Genomic DNA, 21,892 nt, shown 5'->3' with positions numbered 1-21,892 from the left:
TTTAGTGAGGTTCTCACTGGTCGCCCAGCCTGCAGCTTCAGCCCCTTCTGTACATGTTTTATACCAGTGATTCACAAACTGCTGAGTGCATCAGAGTCACCCAACTTCTGAGGCAGTCAGTCTGGGGCAGGGCTGGGGTCTTTTAGTTTCTGTCAAGTTCTCAGCGGCTGATGCTGCTGGTCTAGAGGCCACAATTTGAGAATTATTGTTCTCTGCTGTCTACCAGATTTTAACACATTTCTCCAAAGTTTTAAAAATATATTTAAAAATTTTTAATACTATATATATGTGTGTATGTATATATATGTGTGTGTGTGTATATATATACGTGTGTGTGTATATATATACGTGTGTGTATATATATATTTATATATATATTTTTTTGAGACAGAGTCTCACTCTGTCCCCTAGGCTGGAGTACAATGTCATGATCTCCGCTCACTGCAACCTCTGCCTCCCGGGTTCACGTGATTCTCCTGCCTCAGCCTCCCGAGTAGCTGTGACTACAGGCACCCGCCACCACACCCGGCTAATTTTTTGTATTTTTAGTAGAAATGGGGTTTCACCGTGTTAGCCAGGATGGTCTCGATCTCCTGACCTCCTCGTGATCCGCCCACCTCAGCCTCCCAAAGTGCTGGGATTACAGGCATGAGCCAACGTGTTGAGCCTTTTTTTTTTTTTTTTTTTTTAAGACAGGGTCTTGTTCTGTGGCATAGTCATGGCTTACTACAGCCTTGACCTCCTGGGCTCAGGCAATCCTCCTGCTTCATCTTGCCATGTAGCTGGGAACATAGATGCACGCCACCACACCTGGCTAATTTTTAAATTTTTTTTGTTTAGAGATAGTGTCTCACTTTGTTGCCCAGGCTGGTCTCAAACTCCTGGGCTCAAGTGATCCTCCTGTCTCAACCTCCCAAAGTCCTGGGATTACAGGTATGAGCCATCGCACCCGGCCCAAACAAAATTATTTAATGCTTTTCTATTGACTGCACAAAACTCAGCCTCTTTCGCGTGACATTCAAGGTACTTCAAAAATTAGCCAAACCTTATTTTGGTTTTCCAGCCACATCATCTCCCTTATTCTACTCTACCCTCCCTCTCACTCTGATTTTTATCAGCCATAAATTTTAGTCAAATTAAGCCATTTCTCAGATATGTGAGGCTTTCATGTTTCTTTGCCAGCTGGAAAGAACTTTCTCTTGCAGTTCACCTCTAGGGTTCTACTTATCCTTCACCGCCCACAATAAAATCACCTCTGGGCGTCTCCTGTGACTCTTTCAATGATATTTTGTTACGTTTCTTTTTCATTATGATTGGTTCTGCTAGATTGTAACCTCCTTGAAAGTTAAGATTTATGTCTTATTCACCTAGGTTTATCTAGCACTTACTACAGTGTACCCAGCTCAGAGCCACATATTAAGTGCCAATTTCACGTGGAATCAGGGCAGTTTTGTTATCATAGATAGACTGGGGTCATTATGCCACCATCAGTGGCACTAACAGACTTCATGAAGGAACCATTCCGAAGGTACGTGGTAACTTTTTCTATGACTGCTTTACCAAGACAAAACATTTCAACTCCAAACTGTCTTTTAACTTAATCCTTAAAAGCTGTAATCTTTTGGAGTTCTTTCCTTGATCAGTTTTTAAAGGTTCATAGCCATATTCATGTAGATGTTTCATATATCGTTTGGGCATTAAAACTATACTGGCTGGATGTAGTGGCTCATGCCTGTAATCCCAGCAACTTGGGAGGCTGAGGCAGGTGGATCACCTGAGGCCAGGAGTTTGAGACCAGCCTGTCCAACATGGTGAAACCCCATCTCTACTAAAAAATTAAAAAAAAAAAATTAGCCGGGCGTGATGGTAGACCACTGTAATCCCAGATATTTGGGAGGCTGAGGCAAGAGAAATCACTTGAACCTGGGAAGTGGAGGTTGCAGTGAGCTGAGATCATGATTGTGCCATTGCACTCCAGCTTGGGTGACAAGAACGAGACTCCATCTGCAAGAAAACAAAAACAAAAAACTATATTACTGCTTAAATTTCAGAAAGATTATGCTTTATGTTTGTAGAAATTACCTTAATGCTTTCCTTTCTTTCTTTATTAGGGAATTCCGAAATGACTTTTTAGAACTTCTCAGGAGACGCTTTGGTAAATATTTTAAGTATTGTGCAAATAATAACTTTATAAATCGCATAATCTTCTGAGGATCATCAGTGTCGTATTTTGTTCTCAGGCACTAAAAGGGTCCACAACAACATTGTCTACAATGAGTACATCAGCCACCGAGAGCACATCCATATGAATGCAACTCAGTGGGAAACTCTGACCGATTTTACTAAGTGGCTGGGCAGAGAAGGTAAGAATGAGATTTCAAAGTTGCTTTTTCTTTCCCATTTCTAATCTTTGTAGGATGAGATGTTTGGGATAAGAAAAGAAAAAAAATTGGGTCAATGTTTTGCTTATTCATCATGTTACTTGATTCCATTTTGGGAGCATAATTTCTGCCTTAAGTTAATAGAACATCATATAACCATTGGATATTAAATACTTAGATAGAATTGAATAAACACTATGCAAGATAATACAGTTGTCTCTCGGTATCCATCGGGGATTGGGTCCAGGACGCCTTGCTGATAACCAGAATTCACAGATACTCAAGTCCCTTATATAAAATAAAATGATATAGTACTTGCGTATAACCTATATACATCCTCCCTCGTACTTTAAATCATCTCTAGATTTCTTGCAGTATTTAATACAATGTAAATAGTTTTTATACTCTATTGTTAGGGAAAAATGAGAAGGAAAAAATGTCTGTGCATGTTCAGTACAGATGCAACCATTCGTTTTTCTTTTTTTGAATATTTCTCACCCACAGTTGGTTGAATCCATATATAGTATCTAAATTTCATTAAATATAAATATGGAAAATCCCATTTGCTGCATGAATTTGTGTATTTGCATGTATTTTAGTATATTTGGTGTTCTGTTTTGTTTTTGAGACTTGAGTCTCACTCTGTTGCCCAAGCTGGAGTGCAGTGGCGCGATCTCAGCTCACTGCAATCTCCACCTCCCAGGTTCAAGCTATTCTCCTGCCTCAACCTCCTGAGTAGCTGGGATTACAGGTGTGTGCCACCACGCCCAGCTAATTTTTGTATTTTTAGTAGAGACGGGGTTTCACCATGTTGGCCAGGCTGGTCTTGAGTTCCTGACCTCAAGTGATCCACCTGTGTCAGCCTCCTAAAGTGCTGAGATTACATGTGTAAGCCACAGTGCTCGGCCTGATTTGAGTGTATTTGAATGAATAAATATGCAGCGATGAAACACATTCATATTTATGTTTTGCTTTGATTGTATGCTAATTTATAGTGGCGGCTGTTTTTTTAAGGCTTGTGCAAAGTGGATGAGACACCAAAGGGCTGGTATATTCAGTACATAGACAGGGACCCAGAAACTATTCGCCGGCAACTGGAACTGGAGAAAAAGAAAAAGCAGGACCTTGATGATGAAGAAAAAACTGCCAAATTTATTGAAGAACAAGTGAGAAGAGGCCTGGAAGGGAAGGAACAGGTGGGCAAGCAATATCATCCTGAGAAGCAATGTCCAAAGGTCTAAAGAAGCACAATGGCTTGGTTTTTTGTTTTTTTTGTTTTTTGAGACGGAGTCTTGCTCTGTTACCCAGGCTGGAGTGCAGTGGCACAATCTCAGCTCACTGCAACCTCTGCCTCCCGGGTTCAAGCAATTCCCCTGCCTCAGCCTCCTGAGTAGCTGGGACTATAGGCGCCGCCACCATGCCCAGTTAATTTTTATATTTTTAGTAGAGACAGGGTTTCACCATCTTGGTCAGGCTGGTCTCCAACTCCTGACCTCAGGTGATCTGCCCGCCTCAGCCTCCCAAAGTGACAGGATTACAGACATGAGCCACCACACCCGGCCAGCTTGTGTTTTTTCAGCATTGAATCAAGTTTCTGTGCGCACTGTTCCTTAACTAAGAGGAGAACCAGCCTGGTGTCAAGAGCACATTTGACTTACTAACTTCATAATCTTGTATAATTACGTAGTCTCTCCAAACCTCAATTTCCCTATATCTCAATAGAGACGCTACCTAATGAGAAGACATATACACAGATCATTTCAACTGATTATAATTAATTCAGTACTGGAGGTAAACGCAGCGTGTGGAAACATAGAGAAGCAATGTTTACTCTGGCCTGGGGACGATAGGGTATTTGAGGGTGGATACAACCTCAGTGCCCAGGAGTCTTGAAGAATCAGTGGGTGCAAGCCAGATGAATGGGGAGGGAAGGAACTGAGGTGTTAGAATAACTAGGTTGAGGCATTTATTTCAACATATATTTGTCAGCGCCTCCACTGTGCCAGGATTCTTATAGGTGTAGGGAATACTCAGTGAACAAAAGGTACAAAAAACTCTCTCCTGTGGCTTACTTTTGTTTTTTTTTTTTTTTGAGACGGAGTCTCACTCTGTCACGCAGGCTGGAGTGCGGTGGCGCAATTTCAGCTCACTGCAACCCCCGCCTTGTGGGTTCAAGTGATTCTTGTGTCTCAGCCTCCCAAGTAGCTGGGACGACAGGCATAAACCACCACGCTGGGCTAATTTTTTGCATTTTTAATAGAGACGGGGTTTCGCCATGTTGGCCAGGTTGGTCTCAAACTCGTGACCTCAGGTGATCCCCCCCTCCTCAGCCTCCCAAAATGCTGAGATTACTGGCATGAGCCACCACGCCCAGCCTTCTGTGGCTTATATTCTAACACTTGTGTGTGAGCAGGCAAATATAGCCTGGTGTGTATGTGAAACTGAGTGGTTTTTGAACTGTTTATTGAGCTCTAACATACATTGATTAAAGTGTATGAGGTGCATTAATCTTATGTGTACAGTTCACTGAACTCTTACAAATATATGTGTGTAGAAAGAGTGACAGATAACGTGTGGAAGCACCACCCAGATAAAGATATAGGACTTTTCTAGTATCCCAGAGGGTTTCCTCATGCTCATTGCCGATTAATACCCCATCTCCCAGAAGTAACCATTGTTCCAATATACCACTATTGATTATTCATTAGTTTAGTCTGTTCTTGAACAGACTTTAAAAAAAAAAAGTTTTTGCTTTTCCTAAAGTTTATTGCCTTATATTTTTGTTATTTCCTGTTTAAGTTGTAATAGAAATAAGAATATAGGTAAACCTCTGCCGTTTGGTACAGAAAAGCTACTTTTTGGTATTTAGAATAATTCTCAATTGGATAATATTTGCAAAGGATGTAAGTTCTAATTTTTTTTGAGAGACTGTGTCTCTCTGTCACCAGATTGGAATGCAGTGGCGTGATTACAGCTCACTGCACCCTTGACCTCTGGTGCTCAAGTGAACCTGTTGCTTCATATGAGTAACTGGGACTATAGACATGCACCACCATGCCTGGCTAATTTTTTTTTTTTTTTTTTTTGTAGAGATGGGGGTTCTTGCTATGTTATCCAGGCTGGCCTCCAACTCCTGGCCTCAAGCATTCCTCCTGCCTGAGCTTGGCCTGCCAAGGTGCTGGGATTACAGGCATGAGCCACCATGCCCAGCCAAAGCATGTAATTTCTTTCGTTTTTTGTTTTTTGATTTTTTTTTGAGACAGCATCTTGCTCTGTCACCCAGGCTGGAGAGTGCAGCGGCACGATCTCGGCTCACTGCAACCTCCACCTCCCAGGTTCAAGCGATTCTCCTGCCTCAGACTCCCAAGTAGCTGGGATTACAGGCGCCCACCACCACACCCGGCTAATTATTTTTAGTAGAGACGGGGTTTCACCAAGTTGGCCAGGCTCATCTCACTCTTTCGCCCAGTCTGGAGTGAAGTGGCGCGATCTCAGCTCACTGCAACACTCACCCCCTGGGTTCAGGCGATCTCCTGGCTCAGCCTCCTGAGTAGCTGGCATTACAAGCGCCCGCCATCATACCCGGCTAAATTTTTGTATTTTTAGTAGAGACAGAGTTTCACCATGTTGGCCAGGCTCGTCTCGAATGTCTGACCTCAGTTGATCCACCTGCCTTGGCCTCCCAAAGTGTTAGGATTACAGGCGTGAGCCACCGTACTGGGCCAAAAACATGTAATTTCTTTTTCTTTTTCTTTTCTTTTCTTTTTTTTTTTTTTTTTTTTTTTTTTTTTTTTTTGAGACAGAGTCTCATTCTGTTGCCCAGGCTGGAGTGCAGTGGCACAATCTTGGCTCACTGCAACCTCCGCCTCCCAGGTTCATGTGATTCTCCTGCCTCAGCCTCCTGAGTAGCTGGGATTACAGGTGCACACCACCATGCCCAGCTAATTTTTTGTGTATTTTTAGTAGAGACAGGGTTTCACTACATTGGCCAGACTGGTCTCAAACTCCTGACCTCGTGATCTGCCCACCTCAGCTTCCCAAAGTGCTGGGATTACAGGCATGAGCCACCACATCCGGCCAAAAGCATGTAATTTCTTCATTAGGATCTTAATCACTTGCGTGTTAGAGCTGCCTGGCAACACAGGTAGCAAGTCATAATTTAGGCCTATTGAATGGTGATAGTAAATGCACTGTACACCAAAACCTTAAAACTTTCTTTTTTTTAGGAGGCCCCTACTTTTACGGAATTAAGCAGAGAAAATGATGAAGAGAAAGGTAGTTTTATTTTTTCTTTTCTTTCTTTTTTTAAACATAGATGCTTTTATATTGGTTTTGTCAAAAATGCAACTTGTCAACATATCTGGGAGTAAGACATCCAATCTGTCTGAGTTACATTATTCTTATTGATTTAATGAAAAGATAATACTAATGAATTAATTAGATAGGCTAACTGAAGCTGCAAGTAACAAAATTGACTACAGTTAGCTTAAACAATAAGGAAATATCTTGCCATAATAAGAATCTCAGAGGTAAGGTTCTACATGCTGTATGGACACAAGGTAGCTGCCAACACGCCAGCCATCACATGCAGACTCTGCATTGTCGTGAGGGTGGCAGAGAGCATCTCTGGATGCTCTTCTAGAATCCTGTTAGGAGCAAGGATACTTTTCCAAGAAAACACTCCTCCCTTCAATAGATTTCCTTTCAGATGTCATTGGCCAGAACTGTGTCACACGTCCACCCAAAAAGCAGTCACTGGGATTATGTTGATTGGTATAGACAATCAGAATTTACCCCAGAGATGAAAATGGTGTTGTGTCCCCCGAGCCACAGGCAAGAGGTATGGAGACCTAAACAGAATTGGAGTACTGTTCCCCAGGGGAAATGGGGTAGAGCAGGGAAGTGCCTGTGTGGTCTGCCACGGTGACATGGCGTGCAAGGTTCCTCCTGTTCTATGATTGTCAGTCTGGGACGTTTTACAGGAATATGTGGTCTCCGCATAGGAACATTTTAGCTCTCGTTTATTGAAAATGTCCCTGAGATCCTCTGTGAACACTTTGTAGTATCTGAGAAGTTTTATTATGATTTTCCTGAAATGTACATGTGGAATAACATTTTTTTCTTCTAGTCACGTTTAATTTGAGTAAAGGAGCATGCAGTTCATCCGGAGCAACGTCTTCCAAGTCAAGGTGAGCTGCATCATTCATGGATATCTTAACACTTTAGGATTTTTGTGAAATATTGGTTACTGCATTTTAAAGTATTGTGAATCTTTTTTTTCTAATTGTAGTTGTAGTTTTCACCTTTTTTTGGTTTTTGTTGGTTGCACTGTTTTCCTGTCAATTGTTCTTTTTTTTTTTTTAAGAGATAGGGTCTTGCTATGTTGCCCAGGCTGGCCTTGAACTCCTGGGCTCAAGGTGATCTTCCTGCCTCAGCCTCCCAGGTATCAATAGCTGGGATTACAGTCACACCCTACTGTGCCCAGCTAGCAACTGTTCTTTTCCTATTTGCCTGTGATCAGATGATTCTGTTTTGTGAGGAAAGCCTCATTTTGATTATATGTTTCACATGAATAAACTTGCTTCTCCATGAATCCTCCATTTAACAGTTCCTTGTTTGCTATATAAAACTGTTTATTTTCCTGTCTTAGCCCACTTGCCACAGTTTAAATGTTAGCTGGGTATGCATTTTTCTTTCGCTTGCTGCACTGTGAGTTTTCTGAGAATAGAGATTATCAACCTTTCTCCTTAGCCTCCAGTACAGTGTAAATATACCAGGAAACACTCAGTAATCATTACCTGCCCTTCTAGATGGTCTAGCACAGGGTAGGGGTCAGCAAACTTTTTCTGTAAAGAGACGCACAGTAAATATTTTAGGCTTTTTTGGCCAGATGTCTTTGTCACCATAACTGAACTCTGCTGTCGTAGTGAGAAAGCAGCCGTGGACAGCGCATGAAGGAACTGAGCATGGCTGGGTTCCAGTAAATTTATTTACAAAAGCTGGTGGCAGGTGGCAGCTGGCATTTGGCCTTTAGGCTGTTGTTTGCCAAAACCTGGCATAGCATGTGGTCAGGTAGTTCTACCTACTTTCTACATTACTTCTCTTGCAATTTTTAATGTATTCTTTCACCAAATCTTTATTCACTATTTCTGACATGCAGTACATTCAGTTTTGTCATGGAGGTTAAAAAAGATGAGTAAGACAAGATAGTCAAGGACTAGTATCTACTGGAATTTGCTTTTAAACTGGGTGATATTTTCTATGTTACTTAGTACTTTACATGTTTTTTTTTAAGATCTAAGTTTTTCAGGTTTGTTTATAGGTCATTGTTTATTTACACTATTGAATAAGCGGCTAGGAGTATGGAAGGAGATAGATAGGCTGAATCAGCAGTATAGATCAGCTTTAAAATGATTTGCCAGATGTCTTAACTTTGGTCAAAATAATATTTCAAAATTAACACCTACATTAGATATAATCAAGAAATTGGTTATTTGGGTTCTACATCTGGGTACATTCCGGAAGAATTGTCTAACATTGGCATGATATGACCTGGAAGATAGGCTCAAATATAACACACATGCCTTATTGTTTTAGAACGTTATGCATTTCTGTGTGTTCTTTTGAATTATGTGTTACTCCTAGATGTAGATAGATGTTAAAATGGGTTCCAATGTTCCCCAAATTGACCTCCCTTGTATTAGTTTTCTATGGTCGCTGTAACAGATTACCACAAACTGGGTGGCTTAAAACAACAGAAATATATTCTCTCTCTGGAGGTCAGATTCCGAATCAGCATCACTGGATTGAAATCAAGGAGCCTGCCTGCCGGCTGTGCTCTGGGGAAGAATCTGTCCCTTGCCTTTTCCAGCTCTGTTGGCCACTGGCATTACTTGGCTCATGGTTGCATCTCTCCAGTATTTAAGAGCAGCATCGTCAAATGTCTCTTTGCCCCATCCTCACATCGCCTTTTCCTCCAGGTGTCAAATCTCCCTCTACCTTGCTCTTACAAGAAAAGGAAGATTGCAGTTAGGGTCCACCCTGATAATCCAGGCCAAGCTCCTCATCTTAAGATCTTTAACTTAATCTCATTTGCAAAGACCCTTTTCTTAGATAAGGTAACATTGATAGGTTTCAGGGATAAGGACCTGATATTTTTGGGGTCTATTCAGCCTGCTGTACCCCTATGCCACGCCTTGATATTAGAAAAAAGATTTGTTTTATTTGACCAATTTTGATAATTTATTTGATAAGTTAAGATGTTGTGACATGAGTCCATGAATAAGGAACAATATAAGTATGTAAGTAGTGTCATAGATAATACAACTGAAAGACATCTGATTTTTTTTTCTCTGAGATTATCGTACATAATATAGTTTGGGATTCATTCTCCTGTGGATTTATATCTCTTATATATCTAAAACCTAGAATAAACTAAATGATGTAGATATCAAAGTGGACATTTTAGGCTATGTTGAGGCACGAAAATGAGCCCCGTTATTGGTTGAAAAAGTTTACTTGATTTTCATTTCCGTTTCTTCTTTGGGCTTATCTCCTTTGAGAAGGGCCGGAATTCTCTCTAGTTACTGAAAGCAAAAATGAGGGCCGTTCAAGGAGCCTTACTTTCCATTTTCTATCTGTTCATATTCATATCTTGCCTTGATTTTATTTTAACTCTGCCTTACCCCGTCTCAGTCTCTCACCCTTCTAATGGAATCTTGATATTGCCAGCAAAAGGACCTTTCTAAACTTTAGCTCTTACCATGTCACTCATTTCTTAACGTCTCTTGGTTTCGGCATCTCTGAGATGACCTTGAATTTTTTTACATACTATTAAGTGACTTTTGTGATCCTGTGTGTCTCCTGCCGTTTTCACTCAGCTGTGCCCACTGATTTGTGCTTTCCTAAATGAGCCTGGAGTCTCACCCTTTCTTGCCTTTGTATCTGCTATTCCCCTTCCTGGAATGCCCTTTACATCTGTTTTCCCACTTCACCCTGAGATCTTGCTGGGCTCTTCTTGTCGTCTTTTTTCCCCCATTATTGTCGCATTCTAAGCATTTAATGATGCTGAGTAAATTTTCTTTTTCTTTTTTTTTCTTTGAGACAGAGTTTTGCTCTTTTTGCCCAGGCTGGAGCACAATGGTATGATCTCAGCTCACCATAGCCTCTGCCTTCCAAGTTCAAGAGATTCTCCTGCCTCAGCCTCCCGAGTAGCTGGGAGGACAGGCATGCGTCACCATGCTCGGCTAATTTTTGTATATTTTTAATAGAAACTGGGTTTCACCATGTTGGTCAGGCTGGTCTCAAACTCCTGACTTCAAATGATCCACCCACCTCAGCCTCCCAAAGTGCTGGGATTACAGGCATGAACCACCACGCCAGCCCAGTTCAGTTTTAAGAAGAGTAAATAATAGCCTTAAATAAACTCAAGTGTCTAAGCTGAGATTAACACCAAAATACTGAAATAATTTATAGATGTATTAATATTTGGGGACTCACTGTTGAGAACCTCTGAGTAATCATGGAGATTGGTAGAGGAGCCAGAAGGCAGAAAAATAAGTAAATATATATTTTTTTAAGTGGAGAAAAATCTTCAGAAAATAATAGATTAACGAGCATTTCAAACAGATTACGATAGGAAATAGGTGGTTTGTGAACATGAGACGAGGAAGTGGTAATCACTCAAGCCAAAAATAACCACTTAATCCTAACTCCTCTTTTGCTAGGGTTATTAGTGCCTATTTTGTAGACATATTGTGGTTGATTATGATCTGAATTATCCCTGGATCCCTTGTTCAAAGTATACTTAAATCTAAAGAACATTTAAGTAGAAAGTTGAAGAGCTTATCTTTACATGGACTTGGCCTGTGCAAAACCCATGTCCATTATTTATAGTTGTCACACCCTGCGAAATGCGTTCAGTAATAGAATCAGAGTTTAAATATATGTTTGGTGGGTTGAATTACAGGTCAAAACCCAGTAAGTAAAATTTCACAAAGGTAAATGGAAAGCCTGACAGTTAGGTAAAGAGGAAACAACTCCCATAAAAACAGAGTGACAGAGTCCTGACCTACAATTCTCCATTGAGAAAAGATGTAGGGGTTTTAGTTGACTTCAAACTTAAAGTAACCCAGCAGTTCATCAATCTAATGCTACCTTTAAATGTATCTTTTTTAAAGTCCAAATAAAGGAAAATAATAAATCTATTCTCTACTAATCGTATATTTTTTTTTCTTGGTGAGCTCCATGGTAGCTTTGTATAAATATTTATCCTTTGCTTCATCTTTTGTAAATATGACACATTAAATGATTAGATGGGTAAAAGTCATTTGATCAGCAAATATTAATGGAGCATCTATTTTATGTGAGTTACAAGATAGTTACTGCTACTTTGTAGAAAAAAATAGATGGTTCCTCCCTGCTGCAAGAGAGGAGTCATACATACAAATGATGATCGCACAAGGTGCAGTGTGATGCATGCCACAAGGCACTGTGGCAGTTCAAAACACTGCAAGATCCAAGAACCCTCAGGAAGAACGGACCTTAAAGAATTTTAACAAATGGGGATAAAAGGAGAGATTATTTTAGGTATAAAACAAGGCATGTGCAAATTTTCAGAGGCTCAAAGCATAGGGCATGGTTCAGTCAATAGCAAATTGTTCTTAGTGACTGGTGTACATAGAAGGTCAGGGAAGGTGACTAGAATGGTATTCTGAGGCCAGTGGTGACAATTGTATATTGGCAGTAAAGAATTTAGAATTTACACTGTCAGCCAGGCCAGTGGCTCATGCTCATGCCTGTAATCCTAGCACTTTGGGAGGACAAGGCAGGTGGAACCCCGTCTCTACTAAAAATACAAAAATTAGCCCAGCATGGTGGTGCGAGCCTGTAATCCCAGCTACTTGGGAGGCTGAGGCACGAGAATTGCTTGAACCTGGGAGGTGGAGGTTGCAATGAGCCGAGATCATGCCACTGCACTTCAGCCTGTGCAACAGAGTGAGACTCCATCTCAGAAAAAAAAAAAAAAAAAAAGGATTTACATTGTCAACTCTGGGCAGTTGGGAGCACTTAAAAATTTTTAAGTAACATGTTGGAATTTTGCTTTACAAAACCAGAACTGAGAGTAACATGCTAGACTTAAATCGGTCATTTGAAAACATGTCATTTAATTATTGCATTTGAGTTAGGAGTTGGGTCATGTTATTATCTTCATTTATAGATGAAGATTTGAGGCTTAGGAAAGTGAATTACCCCAGGTCCTAATAGAGGTAGCCTCAAACCCTAATCTGCCTCAACACCAAAGCCTAAGCTCACTACCATCATTTTACTATGTAAAGTATAGGAGCACTGACTGAAGGAGTGAGGAGAAGGTATAGAGAGTTAAAGGCAGCATGGGTTAAATGCTCACCCGGTGCTGAGAGTTCTGGAAGAGATGTGGACAGGTACTCCGTGGTTTTCACTCATCTCCTGTAAATTAATCATGTCACACATTTATTCTATATTGTGAATTTTGCGCATCGTAAAGCATTCGTCTGTGTACAGTTCTTGGTAACAAGCATGATTCTCCTGTTCATCAGTACTCTGGGACCGAGTGCACTGAAGGCAATAGGAAGTTCAGCATCAGTGAAACGAAAAGAATCTGCCCAGAGCTCAGCTCAGTCCAAAGAAAAGAAGAAAAAGAAATCTGCACTGGATGAAATCATGGAGGTACAGTTTATGGACTCCATATGGACACCTTAGAACCCAAGGAAAATTAATCATTTCACCATTTATTAGATTAATAGAAAATTAGGAAAATTATCATATACGGACTAGGGAATAGTGACCTCACTGCATACAGTTCCCTGAACCGGAGTTGGAGCCCCTCTAAATAGGTTTATTTATTTATTTATTTATTTATTTATTTATTTATTTATTTTTTATTTTTTTGAGACGGAGTCTTGCTCTGTTGCCCAGGCTGGAGTGCAGTGGCATGGTCTCGGCTCACTGCAACCTCTGCCTCCCAGGTTCAAATGATTCTCCTGGCTCAGCCTCCCGAGTAGCTGGGATTGCAGTCGTCCACCACCACACCTGGCTAGGTTTTGTATTTTTAGTAGAGATGGGGTTTCACCATGTTGGCCAGGCTGATCTCGAACTCCTGACCTCAAGTCATCCACCCACCTTGACCTCCCAAATGCTAGGATTACAAGTGTGAGCCACCATGCCCTGCCTATAGTTTCCTTTTATGCCTCAGGTGCTGTCTTTGAAACTCCCTGTGTAGTTAGGGTCAGTAGAATTCAATTAGAAATTGGAGTCCTCCGTGGTTGGCCTCCCTCCTTCAACTGCTACTCTCCTGTTGACTGTGAATTCCACTTAGCACCTCCTAGCTAGCAAGAGAAACCTGTGACATGTTTTTTTTGTTGTTGTTGTTGTTGTTGAGACAGAGTCTCTCTCTGTCGCCCAGGTCAGAGTGCAGTTGCACAATCTCGGTTCACTGCAGCCTCCACCTCCCAGGTTCAAGAGATTCTCCTGCCTCAGCCTCCGGAGTCACTGGGATGACAGGCACCTGCCACCATGCCTGGCTAATTTTTTACATTTTTTATAGAGGCAGGATTTCACTATGCTGGCCAGGCTGATCTTGAACTCCTGGCCTCAGGTGATCCACTCGCCTCGGCCTCCCAAAGTGCTGGGATTACAAGGTGTGAGCCACTGCCCCCGGCTGGCTGTTCAGTCTTCTCTGTTCCTAGTCCTCACACCATGCAGGATGATCTAAAAAACTTCAAGTAAAATATAAGATGAATATACTATGAAACTGAGTCCCTATTATATGCTGCACTTTGTGCAAGGCTCCGGGTCTGTAAGTAGAAAGAAAAACAGTCCTTGTTAGTCATGGAGCTTTCCTTCTAACAACAGAGCTGTTCAGCAGTGCGCCAGTGAATGATCACAAAATGCTGAGTGCCAAGGAGGTATGAGAGTAGGGCCTGGGGAGAGATCCTGTGAACCGTGCCTAGACAGGAACGATCAAGCATCTGAAGGAAAGGCCTACAGGACTGGAGTGCAGCAAGCACATGGTGGCGTTTGAGGTCAGAGAGCCAGGAGGGCCAACACCACAGAGGTCTTGCACGCTGTGACAGGGAATTTTTAAATTTAATTTTATTCAAAGTAAAATGGAAAGCCTTCAACCTTCTTTGAATATAATGAATACTAATTTTAGAACATTGTTGAAAAGTTGAAGGATTTAAAATGAGTTTTTTTTCTTTTTTGAGATGGAGTGTGACTCGGTGACCCAGGCTGGAGTGCAGCAATGTGACCTCGGCTCACTGCAGCCTCCGCCTCACAGGTTCAGGCAATTCTTGTGTCTGGGACTACAGGCGTGCACCACCATGCCTGGCTAATTTTTGTACTTTTAGTAGAGATGGGGTTTCACTGTGTTGGCCAGGCTAATCTCAAACTCCTGACCTCGTGATCCTCCCACCTCGGCCTCCCAAAGTGTTGGGATTACAGCCGTGAGCCACCGTGCCCAGCCTAAAATGAGGTTTCGAATCAACCAAGGGATTATTCCATTGTTTGATCCCATTGAAAATTGGTACTTAGGGTTAACTGTAAGTAGTTGAGAAAGAAAAGGATTGGATATTTTCGCCAAAACAGCCAGACAGCACTCTTTTCTTTTGGTCACTCTCAGTTATTTACCTCTTGGTGGTATTTTTCTTCCCTTTCATTCATGAACTTTACTGTCATTTTCGAACAAGGAGCCCCCTGTTTGCTACCAGGCTGTATGCTTACCCATGCTGTGCCACACTGATCCATGCGTTACGATTTTACTGCATGAAAACGTGGCCTCTTTTCCAGCTCCTGACAGTCACATGGGAGAAAGTGGGTGAGGGCAAGTATGGGCTGGTCTTGCAGCTGGAAAAGGGGTTGTGTCTGTTTGCTTCCTAGGTCAGTTGACTTGCTTTATTACATACTTTTAAAAATGCAAGTTTTTTAAAATCAAAAACTAATGACAAATAATGTTTATTTGTATTTATCAGAGCTTGCAAATTATGTCGTTGGTCTTCTGTGAAGTAGAAGACTTCACAGTTTTATGGTGTTATTTTGTTAAATAGAATAGTATTTTGAAGTCCAGTGAGAATTTTAAGGAGATAATTTTCAGACATTATGTGTTCTACAGATTGAAGAGGAAAAGAAAAGAACTGCCCGAACAGACTACTGGCTACAGCCTGTAAGTATTCAGTTGGAGTTTCTTAAATTCTAAATGTATGTTTAAGTGAATGATTTAACTAGCATTTAGTATAAGTAACTAAACTTTTCAAACATGTATAATCTATATAGAGTTAGTTATAACTTATAATGACTTTTCTTTCTATTAGATCTTTAATTATTGGTTGCACTTCTATTAGAGGGTTACTTCATGCTTATAGACTAATAATGTTCCTTAAGTTTGGTGCTAAACTTGTTTATGGACATCTTGAATTTGAGCCAGAGATTTTCAATTTTTGCTGTAAGACAAAAGGTTGTGTTTTCAGAATTGAGTAGAACTATAAATGCTCAAGTGTTGGTTTTCAATTTACAACTTACTGAAACTAGAATTGTCCATTTATTAATAGGTACATTGTGGAGAAAAGCAGGTTTTAATTTTACAAACTCAAGGGAGTTTTATATTTTATTGTTTATTTATTTATTTTTGTTTTAAAAAAAATTTTAAAATAGTTTTTAAACATTTAACAATATTGTTAAATGATTATTTATTGATGTTCTATTTTAGACTTACTGAGATGTGACATTTTCATAAAACTTTCAGAGTGTCTTATTCTTTTTTTTATTTTTAAATAGAGACAAGGTCTTGCTCTATTGACCAGGCTGGTCTCAAACTCCTGGCTTCAAGCGATCCTCCCACCTCAGCTTCCAGAGTAGATAGGACTACAAGCATGCACCACTAATGCCCTGCTGATTTTTGTGTTTTTTGTAGAGACGAGGTTTTACTCTGTTGCCCAGGCTGGTCAACATAGCAGCCTCAAGTGATCCTCCTGCCTCAGCTTCCCAGGCTGTCAGGATTTACTGGCCTGAGCCACTGTGCCTAATTTCTTTTTTTTTTTTTTTTGAGATGGAGTTTTGCTCTTGTTGCCCATGTTGGAGTGCAGTGGCGCAATCTCAGCTCACCGCAGTCTCCACCTCCTGGGTTCAAGTGATTCTCCTGCCTCAGCCTCCCTAATAGCTGAGATTACAGGCATGGGCCACCATGCCCGGCTCATTTTGTATTTTTAGTAAAGACGGAATTTCTCCATGTTGGTCAGGCTAGTCTCAAACTCCAGACCTCAGATGACCCACCTGCCTCGGCCTCCCCTGTGCTGGGATTACAGGGGTGAGCCACCGCGCCCAGCCCACTGTGCTTAATTTTTAAACTCCGAAAGGAAATATTTTTAACAGTGGTGTAATGAATTATCTTCCAAGTACTGGATTGTGAACCCATGAGAGCCTTTGAGAAATTAGCCCAGAAAATAGTATGGCTAAATTGGAGAAGTTGTTTTGGTATTAATTGGCTTCATTTAGAAAGTCTTAAAAGAGAGACTTCCTTAAACATACCTTCTACTATTAAATACCCTCTCCCCAAAGTCCTTCCTAAGGTTTTGTTAGTATGATTTTAAGCATGGCTTTATGAAGTACTTGCGACCATGTCTTTGATATATTCACTTGAAGTAGAAAATATAGAATCTCTGCAGTGAATATTGCATTGTTAGGCAATTTAATTTTCCTTATTAGCTCTTAGACAGCTAATCCAAATCAGGAAAAAATGGTAAAGAAGCAAACTCCAAATTCATTAATAGGAAATAAGTCCAGATTTTCCTCCCATTTGAGAATTAGATGCTCAGAAGAACAATACCTTTAGCTATAACTAATCTGGAGGAATCCCATTTGTACCAAAATTCAAAGCAACCTCATGAGAAAGGGGCATTGTGAGAACTGTCCTGCGTAAGCTCGAAGGCTCAGTGTCTTGCAGTTTCCGGTGAGTCTCTTGCAATCTGCGTTTTTATCAGCAGTGAACACCTCAGTGCTTTTCACTTCCTGCAATGGAGAGAAAGAAACTATCTACGAAAGACGTAAAGTACTAGAGTTGAGATTTACCGATAACAGTCCTAGATTTCCAGAACTCTTCAATGTAGAAATCAAACATTTTGTATATACATGTGTATGTTTTTTTCCTCTTGCTAACCATGATGAACAGAAAGAGGAAGAATGAATAAAAGTTTGCTAAGGAAATGTTTGCCATTGTTGGGAAGGCAGAGAACTTCAGCATTTCTTATTTGGCAGGGCAGTTACATTTTCCTGTGGTTTTGGGTAAACAGTTTAAAAGGAAGAAGTAAATAAATGATCACTTCTGTCTTTCCTTTCATCTTTTTTTTTTTTGTTATCTTCTAGGAAATTATTGTGAAAATTATAACCAAAAAACTGGGAGAGAAATATCATAAGAAAAAGGGTATCGTTAAGGTAAGGACATGCAATTATGAATGGAATTTGTGAAAAAAGCTTGGGTCACTAAGTGAAGCTATTTTGGTATTTCTTGAAAATCAAGTCCTGGTAGCAAAAGTACTATGTCTAAAATTCTTGATTATCCCATGAAATGGAAGCTGAATTCATGATTGCTGGAGAAATATTTCTTTTTCATCCATAGTTTATACTCAACATTGATCTGTTTTCTTACTAGGACAGATTGTATGTATGAAGTCCCATCAGCACCTCTTCAAAACCTCAGCATGCATGCCTTGCTTGTCAGTAAAATGTATTTTATTTTTTAATCATAGGCCGTATATTAAAAGTAATGGCAAAAACTGCAATTACTTTTACACCAGCCTAATAATTATACTGTCAAGGTCTCACGAGGACTTCTTGTGTTTTGCTTGAGAGACTGCCTTTTGGCTACTCTGGGATTTTATTTATTTTTATTTTTATTTTTGAGACAGAGTTTGGCTCTGTTGTCCAGGCTGGAGTGCAGTGGTACGATCTTGGCTCATTGCAACCATCATCTCCTGGGTTCCAGTGATTATCCTGCCTCAGCCACCCAAGTAGCTGGGATTACAGGCACCTGCCACCACTCCTAGCTAACTTTTGTATTTTTAGTAGAGACGGGGTTTCACCAGGTTGGCCGAGCTGGTCTCGAACTCCTGACCTTAGGTGATCCACCCGCCTCAGCCTCCCAAAGTACTGGGATTACAGGCATGAGCCACCACACCCGGCCTACTCTGAGATTTTAAAGTTTGTATCAATATTCTAGGCCTTTTCTCCCTTTTTGCCTTTCCTAAATTTAGTTTTATTTTAGCACCCAGCCTTGTGCATGCCTGTTGCCCTTCTTCCACTGTACATTAAGCTAGGCAAAACTACCCCTCTTGTTAGATTTCTTAAAGTCTTATTCCAGTACCACCAATCTGTTATTCTTTCCCGATGAAAACCTTTACTAAGCTTTGAATTGAGTTCTTTATTGAGAACCATAGGCTGGGAAATCATGTATTGAATCTAGAAAATAGTGTCATTTATAGAAGGAGTAACTCCTATCTTTTGATTGATATTTTGTCTTCATTTCATTTACTTTTGTCCTTTTAAATGAGTGTGCACTTACTTCTTCTATTTTAAAAGTGTTCATTTTACATGACAGGAAGTAATTGACAAATATACAGCTGTTGTGAAGATGATTGATTCTGGAGACAAGCTGAAACTTGACCAGACTCATTTAGAGACAGTAATTCCAGCACCAGGTAAATCTGTTTGCAGACCATTTAATACATATGCCATCAAAATGAGCGGTTCCATTCTTAAACCCCTGTATTTTGACAGTGCTTGATGGTTGTAGTTATTTTTCTGTCTTGGCAACATTAACTGCCAGCGTAACTCATCTCTGTTTGGATTCAAGGGCATCGTAGTTTACTGGCTCCCTGGTGAAGCTGTTTTGTGGTGTCAATGGATTTTCCTTTCCTGGAATACTTTTTTTTTTTTCCTGAAGCAAAACATAGACGTATATGGATAGCATTTGTTATATTAGGCTTATGGTTGTAGGTGGAGAATCTCTCATCTGAAATGCCTGGACTTTCACTCAGAAGTGTTTCCAATTTTGGATTTTGGAATATTTGCGTATACATAATTGGGTATCTTGGGGTTGGAACCCATGTCTTAACACAAAATTGATTTATGTTTTATTTTATTTTTATTTATTCATTTTTGAGACACAGTTTCACTCTGTCACCCCGGCTGGAGTGTAGTGGCACGATCTTGACTACTGCAACCTTCACTTCCCAGGTCAAGCAATTCTTCTGCCTTAGCTTCCCAAGTAGCTGGGACTACAGGCATGCACCACCACATCCGGCTAATTTTTGTATTTTTAGTAAAGACGGGGCTTCACCATGTTGGCCAAGCTGGTCTCGAACTCCTGATCTCAAGTTATTCGCCCACCTCAGCCTCTCAAAGGACTAGAATTGCAGGCGTGAGCCACTGCACCCAGCCTCATTTATGTTTTATATACACCTTACACACATGACCTGAAGGTAATTTTATACAATATTTTAAATAATTTTGATTGCATCTTTCTTGACAGTGACCTGTCACTGGAGGTCAGGTGTGGAATTTTCCACTTGTGGCATGATGTCAGCGCTCAAAAGATTTTAGATTTTGGAGCTTTTCAAATTTTGGGTTTTCAGATTAGGGATGTTCAACCTGTAATGTATTTGTTTAGCTCTCTGTGATAGTCAAGTGAAAGTCTGTTATTTTGCTTTTTTTCCCCCTTAGTTGTCTTTGCCTTCTGGAAACTTATCCGTATCTGAGTACGAACACTACTTTGACCAGGTTGTTTGCTTCTGACTCAGAATCTTCCTGGGGGATGTCATTGCCAATGTAGTGATAACATCAGACCATGGAACTTCCAATTGCCATATTCTTTATTCTTTTTTCCTCCTAAAGTAAAAATTTTTTTTACAAATTAGAAAAACTTGTGTTAGCTTTATTGTGGTAGAATTGGTGTACAATAAATCACACATATGTAAAGTATACAATTTGGTAAGTTTGAACATTGCCTACTTCATAAAACCATCACTGCAATCAAGATGATGGATAAATCCCCTCATTTCCCTCTCTAATCCCTCCCTCCTACCTTCTGCTCCTACGTCCCCCGTCTTCCTCGGCATCTGCTGGCATGCTTTCTGTCACTGTAATTCAGTTCTTATTTTTCTAGAATTTTATATAAATTAAGTTTCTATAAATATAAATGTGTCTTGTTTTCTGGTCTGGCTACTTTTACTCAGCGTAATTATTTTGGATTCACCTATGTGGTGGCATGTATCTGTAGTTCATTCTTTTTTCTTGCTATATGTCATTGTATGGATATGCAGTATTACCCCCTTATCCTATACCTTCCAAGACCACCAGTGAGTGCCTGAAACCATGGATAGTACCAAACACTATATATACTATGTGTTTTTCGTACATACATACCTATAATAAAGTTTAACTTATGAATTAGGCACAGTAAAAGATTGAGAATAATAACTAATAATAAAAGAGCAATTATAATAATATACCATAATAAAAGTCATGTGAATGTGGTCTCTTTCTCTCAAAATATTTTATTGTACTGTATACACCTATTTTTGGACCGCGCTGACTGAGAGTAACCAAAACCTGGGATAAGGGGGGACTCGTGTACCACTTTGTTTACCCAGTTATCTGTTGATAGACATTTGGCTTATTTACAGCTTTTGGCTGTTAAAACTGCTGTGAACATATATGTACAAAGCTTTGTGTGGATATCTGATTTCTTTTTTCTTGGGTGAATACATAGAATGGCTCAGTCACATGGTAGGTATAACTTTAAAGTTTTGTAAAACTGCCAAACCATCTTACGAATTTTGCAAAGAGACAAAGTAAGCTAAATTTTCTCTGATTACTTCTGGACTCTGAACATTTTCTCCAAGTACCTTATATTCCTTGCAGTCTAAAAGTAAAACATCTCAAAAAAAGGGAACTTCTAAGAAAAAGGGTTTTGTTTTTTGTTATGTTTATTAAGTGTAGTACATTTTTGTACATTGCTGTAACAAGTTAGAAGAAAAATGGAGATATTTCTTTGCATTAATTTTTATATTCTTTTCCATCGTAGGAAAAAGAATTCTAGTTTTAAATGGAGGCTACAGAGGAAATGAAGGTACCCTTGAATCCATCAATGAGAAGACTTTTTCAGCTACTATCGTCATTGAAACTGTAAGTTTGTTTATACAAAGACAGAAATTTCAAAGTGCTTTAAAAATGTGCCATAGTGTTTTTTAATTGGATTGTTCTTTATTTTAGAATTTGAGTTTTTTATTAGCCTTGTTTCCTACTTGGAAATCTGTAAACTTATTTTCTCTAATGACTCTGCCATTGCTACAGTATTTTATTTTCTGATTACAAAAGAAATGTTACTCATGCATAAAACCTGAAAAACATATTTTAATTTAATATAAATAAATAATTATAAAAATTAATCATAATCCCCAAGCCCAGCAATAAACCCCATT

General features: G+C 39.9%; 1 protein-coding gene across 3 annotated transcripts in view; it reads left to right on the top strand.

Moving 5' to 3' along the window:
* KIN (Kin17 DNA and RNA binding protein) overlaps nucleotides 1-21,892 on the top strand; it is a 43,237-nt gene that overhangs the window by 9,764 nt on the left and 11,581 nt on the right. For 2 of the 3 annotated variants that reach the window (XM_050804627.1, XM_050804625.1), the window contains exons 3-12: nucleotides 2,112-2,155; nucleotides 2,241-2,363; nucleotides 3,396-3,577; nucleotides 6,608-6,656; nucleotides 7,510-7,570; nucleotides 12,959-13,088; nucleotides 15,532-15,582; nucleotides 17,778-17,846; nucleotides 19,009-19,108; nucleotides 21,496-21,596. In XM_050804627.1, coding sequence (XP_050660584.1) covers nucleotides 2,112-2,155; nucleotides 2,241-2,363; nucleotides 3,396-3,577; nucleotides 6,608-6,656; nucleotides 7,510-7,570; nucleotides 12,959-13,088; nucleotides 15,532-15,582; nucleotides 17,778-17,846; nucleotides 19,009-19,108; nucleotides 21,496-21,596 — 910 coding nt within the window. Of the gene's footprint in view, nucleotides 1-2,111; nucleotides 2,156-2,240; nucleotides 2,364-3,395; nucleotides 3,578-6,607; nucleotides 6,657-7,509; nucleotides 7,571-12,958; nucleotides 13,089-15,531; nucleotides 15,583-17,777; nucleotides 17,847-19,008; nucleotides 19,109-21,495; nucleotides 21,822-21,892 lie in introns of those variants that run through there. The other variant, XM_050804624.1, reaches the window with a different exon arrangement.

The sequence above is a fragment of the Macaca thibetana genome, chromosome 9, assembly GCF_024542745.1.
Source record: "Macaca thibetana thibetana isolate TM-01 chromosome 9, ASM2454274v1, whole genome shotgun sequence".
NCBI lineage: Eukaryota > Metazoa > Chordata > Mammalia > Primates > Cercopithecidae > Macaca > Macaca thibetana.
The sequence above is the reverse complement of the archived record's forward strand: the minus strand, read 5'-3'. Positions and strand labels throughout refer to the sequence as shown.